A 7,775-nucleotide genomic window follows, 5' to 3' on the forward strand; every position below is an offset into this window, starting at 1 on the left:
GGATTTTCTGGGCGTGAGGTCCACCGTCGAAGCCCCGGTGGGGTCAGCGAAACCCCCAAAGCAAGAGGATTTTTGTGCTTTATGGGTCTAAATAATGCTATAAAAGCAGATATGTTTGAAAATGTCTGTGTCTGGGTGGGTCTGCAGTGCATTAGTTGGGTTGGAGGACTTATTTAGGAAAATTAAAGAGGGGGATTCGCCAGAAAAGGGGGATTCGGGATAAACCCCCCCCGGATACGGGCCTGTATAGGGCAAGGCCAAAGATTGATTAAAACCAAGAGAGAAGGCCATTTCACAATCAAACTGTCAAAATTGAGGTGGTGTTCTTTTTGCCAACAGACAATTCTACAGAATATGTCCAAAATCCATTCATCAGCATAATTATACTGGGGCAAACACCTTATTTTGTTTGTACAGTGTGAATAGTGTTTGATCTTGGTCAGATTTTTTTTTCTAACTTGTGAAGTTTATATTATGTAATACAGGCTAACAATATTAATATCCTCGGCTCTCTATCCTCATTGTGACGCATGCAGCTTGATAAGCAGAAATTGCAAAACTTTTTGCGCAGATTACCTGAATAGAAATATTGCAAACACATTGCCATTTTCCTTCAACATAGGAAAACGGCAAAATTGTGGGAGCGAGAATCACTGCTAAACTTTAGTACTGTATACTACATGATTTAAGATAAAAATAGTGCAAATCTGACTTGTTGACATACACAGGATATAGCATGAATTATATATTTTGGCAATTAAGATAAATTATATATTTTGGCAATTAAGATAAAAAATTCTTGGCATGAAGGAGTTTTTGGCAAAGGACTTTCCAGTGAGATATGTTGTTCAATAGAATACGGTACTGTACAGAATATACAGTACTGTGACGTGCATCCAACTGATATTAAACCAGTTCAACTGTTAACAAATCTATTGTTTCACATACATTATTACAATTGTTTTACAATGCTAATCTAAACATTTCATTTTCATGGGATCGTGTGTCACTTGAAATTGTTCACATCAACCAAACAGAATGAGGAAGTGGGAATTATTGTAAGCTATAATACTGAACAAACTATTTACTTCATAAAATCATATGCTCATTTTTTATTAGGGGCATCTATAACAAAATGATTGTTGTAACTTTTAGATCACAGTAGAACCTCTATTATTACTGAAAAAAGTGTCCCTTAATAATAATAATAGGGATCCCCTGAATAGGGGTTGGCCGTAGTGTTAAAAGATACATTTCCTTCACTTCAAAAAGTGTCCCCTTATTATTAGGGATATTCCCTTAACAGGGGTATCCCTAAGTAGAGGTTCTACTATATTAATTTCTTAGCATGTTCGTTATTGGTAAGGCAAGAATTTTTTTATAAATTGTTTTGCAAATGTATTTTTTTAAAGATTGTTTGAGAAGAAAATAAAATTATATTTTTGAATTAAACAATGTAGTAATGGGATGGTTACATTCTTTGAATTTATATAATTAGGAAGAATACACAGATTACCTTTGGCGATTTCAATGCAGCAGCAGGCGTAATAAAAATTTTTAACAAACATTTCTTTTTTCAGAAATTTCCATATTTTCGTGGCCAAATATAAAATGTTATTGTTATTAGAAATCAACAGTATTGGCAGGCGGCGGGTTCGTTAACAAAGTATAAAAAAAGTCTCGGCTAAGTGTTAACACGAGATCCTATTCACACTCATAGGCTATGTTCTCCCACGGCAGCTAACGGTTAGCAGGATCTGGATCCTGCTAACCGTTAGCTGCCGTGCGTCCATACGAGAAGATCCCAATCCAGATGCCAAGAATATGATGATCGAATCACTGGCCAATAAGAAACTGGAAATTGTAAACACGTATGTGTGATTGGTTGACTATAGAAACGCGCTCAACTTGCTAACCGATAGTGCTTGCTAACCGTCACCGGTATCCGGATACCACTAACGGTTAGCACTAACCGATCCATCATTCTTACACAGGTGCTAACGGTTACTAGGTCTCTAGTGAGAACCAGGCTTCATACCCCTTATATCTCAAATTAGGTGTGCAATCAGGACTTAGAATGTTCTTACAAGTTTGAACTACTAGAGTAGTTAAAACATCCCTACAAATCCTTTGAGAGGTCACATTAGTATAATTACACTTTCTTTAAATTAATTAGTTGAAAGTTCCATATTAAGAATCTGTTGACTTGGAATTAATACACTGAAGGTTGCTACAATGTTTATATAAGACTTATTTTGTGAACTTTGTATTTTCTTAAGTCAAAGTAAGAATAGACAATAAATAGGGTATTCTACTGTACATGCAACGAACCAAGTAATACAAATAAATAAATAAATTACGGACTAGTAAATCAGAGCTATCACTACAATGACAATACACACTGTCCAAGCTGATCCAGATGATTCAAAGCTAAATATGCTGTTAACAAACATTGAACATAGATTGTTGGAGTTTAAAACAATCCTACTGATAAAAGGATAAAAAGAAAATCTACTATAAATGGATAATCAATAACATCCCATACAATTTTATAAGGCCATCTTTAATTCCATTAGTGGAAAATTTAAATGTGGTAATTAAAAGTGAACCCCCATTCACCAATGCATGTCCAAAATATAAACATCCAAAGCTATTGAGTTATATGATCAGTTATGATATTCCATTGTTATGTTTATATGCCTGTCGATCCAGGGATCATTTTTACAGTAGCGTATGCATTACTGATACGCGCTACTCATATGCCCATTGAGGCGGGAGTAGGCTCGGTGTTTGGACACAGAATAAAGAAGTTGTGTTCAAAATTTGGAACAGAGTCCGAGTCATTTGTTAATATTCATACTTAAAATCTATTACACATCTACTGTACTACTGCTATTAGAAAGTGAAACTATCACTGAAGTTCCACTAAAAATATTTCTATTTTGTAAAATCAATATAAGCAACACAATAGTTTTAGGTACTTAGATTTCATAACTTAGTGGTGATCCAGATTCTTACATCATACTTTATAAATAGATCAAGAATAAAATGCATTTACTGTAGTTCACATCAACATAGCAGCCAACAACTAATCAAGGAAATCCAGTTTATTACTGGTTCTGAAATACATGTGATTCCTTTGTATTTCATAAAGAATAAATCAGTTTGTTATCAAGACAATTGTTGACCAAGCAAACAGAGAGGAAGTTGAGTGTACAATGAATACTAAGCATTTTATCACTGTAAAATGCTCGTCAACACAAGCATGCACTGCAGATGCTGGCTGACAAAATAATAAGTCATTAGTATAATGTTTTCATAAACTAGTGAAAAATTAGTGCACAAAAAAGAAATTAGTATAAAAAGAACAAATTTATTGAGGACCTGCAGTAGGCATATGGAATGGAATAGAAAATTTGGAATGGAGGTCAATTGATGACATAACGATTGACTTTTAAAGGGGATTACTTACTGCATGTCACAACACCTACGACAAATTAAATCTCTGTGGAATACTGTATTACCAGATCTTACTAACAGTATGTAAATTTATTTGGTAAGTCTGGATTGGAATTTAAACCACATCACAGCATAATTTTACAATCTCATTGGCTGCATTTCATAATACAACCAAGCAAATGAAAACTAAAACTAGAATATTCTATCCTTCTATGAAGGCTCTGTGAATTAACATAATTAATTTTTTTATGCATTATACTTTCATTCATATATTATGAGAGTTTGTTTTTTTACACTTAGAATATTCTCAAAAACTAATAATATTAATAATTTTGTTAATACTGTCCACATTTAAGATTTTCCAAACAATTAGGGGTCTAATATTTGGACTAGTAACTAATAATGTTATATTGTAGTAGGATTATTTTATTGGTTATTGAACAAAAAAGTGTACTTCTAACTTTAGAAAGTGTTATCCTTAAACTTTCAGTTGCTGGTACATCAACATCAACTATTGTCTTAGTCATCAATTAACATCACGTAATTACGAACTATAAAATCTGGATTGGCTAACAGCTCACACATAAGATACTGACCATGTTTTGACTTTGAGACAAAAGTAGACAGAGACAAACCATGAATGCAATAAAATTCATTCCTTTGTTTAGCAAGCAGATGTGGATTCAATTGCGAGTTCTCACAATTCAAAATACACAAGAACAGTCCTCTTCACTTATTGTTCTTATCTAAAGTATTGCAGAGTTTAAAATTGTATTAGTCAGTTTTTAATCTCTTGGTTTGTTAAAGTTTGAATATTCAAATCATTAAAAAAAAACACGATAAAAAAGCAGTCTCTTAATTTAATAAATTCCTAACTTTCATACTGTACTTAAGTTTATAAATAGAGAGTATATATTTAGCTGGTACACTGGTATTTGTTAACACCGTATTTTCGTAATGATTAGTGAGGGCAAACTCGAAACCTAACTGTATGGATAGAAAAATTTAGTTTTAGCCATTAAAATAACACTTTGTTATAGTGAATAAATAGTATTAACTATGAAAAATAATCAAGATCAAGTGTCTAATAAACTTTGGATTGCCTTCTGAAGTTAAGAATTGATTTTGTCCACACCAAATAGAGTACAGATATTTTTAATGGTTTGATTTACATAGGAACTTTCTTAAAATTGTTGGCCATTAAAATTCTTATTATGGCACCAAAATTACCACAGTTCAATACAAAACCATCATGGACATGCCATCTCAAACATTCAAGATATGAGCCTAGAGGAGCTGCTATATTAAGAAGCATTGCATTAAACGTCAAGCCTCACTGTATTCAACAGCCTACAGTAGTACCAGAGACACCATAGGATATTTAGTGGAGCAAAGGCTCAACATTCAGTAAGTGCATCAGGGGCTCTGCTATCCAGATCTTTAGTGCCATGGAGACCCTTACTATTACTTATCTGCTTAGCCAACGCTTTTTACCAGTATCGCCATTTGGTATGGTCTTGTGCACATGGACACCAAGCCCTACGATTAGCCTGCAACAAGTAAACTTGTATCAAAGAGGTCCCACCCGATTCAATAGGTTCTGTACTAGAGCGAAGAAAAGCTTGTCATAGTTACACTCAAAGTTAATGTGATCTCTGTTCCCTACTTCAAGAGTTCGGCAACAAGATCAACAGACAGCACACAGGAAACATACAAGGACATGTAACCTACAAAACCAAATTCAAGCATGTGGTATTCAGTTATGGTAAAGATTGCCTTACTATACATTACTGGTTTCTATGCAAAAACCGAAAGGTCCACTGATTAATCTCAGATAAGAAAGTATAATACATACTCCAAGTATTGAAATACACGCCATCGTGTTGGGATTCAATATTTCGACATTAATTATGTCATCATCAGGACAGACAGGCTCTGTGGTGGTTTCTATGCTGTAAAGCAATTGGAACCACTGCAATCGTCCATGCATATGCGTCCATACGTCTGTAACGCTTACATCATCTGAATAATCTAGCGTTATATCAGTGGATTATTAAATGGCCATGTTGATAGAAACCAGATCAAATTGGCTGACCTCTCCAAATTAATGATAATTGGACTCTAAGTAGGGAATTACCAAAAATGGAATGACTATAGCTATATTATTAAGAAGTCCCTAACATTTCTACCTGAATTAAGAATTTTTAAAATATATTGAGCTCCCTTTACAGAAATACTGGATTCATTTTGTTGAATTCCTTATTTCTATTTACATCTTTACAAATAGTGTATTTTACCAAAATAGCTACGTTGCTGTACCACACTTTTTATAGTCAAGCAGAATCAGTTGCTTTTTACGAGTTATGTGAACAGTCATACAGTATGCACATCTTGATATAGGCAGAGCTAAGTCGATACATTAAGACCTGTTTATGTAGTGATTTCAGAAACTCCGTTTATGTTTTTCTTTACGTTTGATTTTTAGTACTTGTGTTTTTAAGTGCCCTCAGAACAGGAGGGTCCAAAAAGGTACTATTTGGAGAACTCACTTTTTGTTAAGTCTTTAATTAAGAGATATGGTAAAGATTTTATGAGATAGTTTTAACCAGTACCCCTATAAAAACTGGAGGGGTTACATTGTTAGGGACAGAAAGCTGTCAGTTGAAGACTATAGGACTGGGAAGTAGACGAGGATTGCAGGGAATGAAAGGACTGGGATAAAAGAATAGAATGGTTTACAAAAGCAAAATGGATACTGTAGGTTGTTTGATTAAAGGATTATGCTTTAAAGAGAAATGAAACCAACCATTGTCAAGATAGGTATTCTTGAGCTGGAGGTAGTTAATATAAGGCACGCTTGAATGTATAACAAGAAGTTAATAATGTAAATTGTGAACAAATGATAAATGACTAATAACAACAATAATAATACTGACAGTAACAGTCATAAAAAAAAAAACTATCATGAGAAACACTTCAAAGGCTGGTTAGAAATAAACATGACAACTTTAATATAGTTGAAGAATCTAAACTATGTAAAGAAGATACAAATGAAGACAAGGAGCAAATTAACAATATGCTAATGAAATGCAAATGATATGCAAATGATATGCAAATGATATATAAACACGTAGACATGCACACTAAATTATACTGATGCATTGGATGCTTCTACTAAAAGCCTAAATGGAGAAAGCTACTCTCATGAAAAAACACATTATAGATCTTAAATGAACATGGGTCCTCTACAAAAGGTCAAGTAACTATGTCAAACAAACAAATTCCAATAAACACAAAACTTTATGTCAAAAATAAAATACCAGAGACAGGGCAATTATTTCAAGGTTGCTAAATTTAGACTGGATTAGAATGTTTGCCCAACACTGACCACTATACTTACACAACCTCCGAATGTGAGAAAGCGATAGAAATTTGTGTATGGGTCTTCATGGTGACGGGGCTCTTCCAGGATATTATACACACGATTCGCCATTTTTATTCTGTCTTTACATTTAGAACAGCCCGCCATTGTATAGTTCTGTTATTTGACAATGTAGCACTCACTGTAAACAAACCATATGGCGGCCTATCGATATATCATTATTCATCACACATTTGCATAGAATTTCAATAATAAAACATGAGGCGTCATCTTTCCCCTTTGAAAACTTGGCGTAAAAATCTCTCGCTAGTATGAATTAATTCGCATTCTGACCCCCATGCACAGACCTCAAGTCATTTTAAGGCTGCATTCGTCAAGCATTGGTTAACGGATGAAAATTGGGCAAAGATTATATAATATATATATATATATCGGTCTGTTCATTACTAACAAAACATACAATGACCAAGCTCTATTACTAACATGCAGACAAGTCACACCCATCCATGCTTTATGATCCAAGACTAGACCTACAATGAAAACAAAGGCTTTGCTTGATATACAACGTTAAACAATTACCAATGACAAATTGCTATTTAATTCTCAGAGGAACTGTTACTAGTAGGAATACTTAAGAATAAATCAAATTCAAGGTGCAATGTAAGTATCAGGAAGTTTACAGTAACATCCAGCGAGATGATGGTACCACTTATACTGCCAGTAATATTGTCTAAATACATCCTCAAGAAAACACAATGTTTTTGTCTACATTGTCATGTGATCTTGTGTCATCCATATGACCTGGTGTCTAAGCTTTGGACATCAGTGGTCAATGATCTAGAATGATTTTGATGTGGGAAGAATAAACCAGATTCAAATTATCGTAAAAATACAGCTTCACTCCAATCTGGCTATAGATGCAGATCATAAAGAT

The 7,775-nt window shown here is 33.9% G+C and overlaps 1 protein-coding gene across 1 annotated transcript in view; it reads right to left on the bottom strand.

The window, feature by feature from the left end:
- Positions 1-7,361, bottom strand: part of LOC117101224 (unconventional myosin-IXa-like) — a 104,879-nt gene extending 97,518 nt beyond the window's left edge. The window contains exon 1 of the mRNA XM_033241139.1: positions 6,860-7,361. Within this exon, the coding sequence (XP_033097030.1) occupies positions 6,860-6,988 (129 nt within the window). The 5' untranslated portion in view covers positions 6,989-7,361. The remainder of the gene's footprint in view (positions 1-6,859) is intronic.
- Between the last annotated feature and the right edge of the window lie 414 nt (positions 7,362-7,775).

Source organism: Anneissia japonica, unplaced genomic scaffold, assembly GCF_011630105.1.
Source record: "Anneissia japonica isolate Jap-2015-1 unplaced genomic scaffold, ASM1163010v1 scaffold1946_len758022_cov188, whole genome shotgun sequence".
Lineage (NCBI taxonomy): Eukaryota > Metazoa > Echinodermata > Crinoidea > Comatulida > Comatulidae > Anneissia > Anneissia japonica.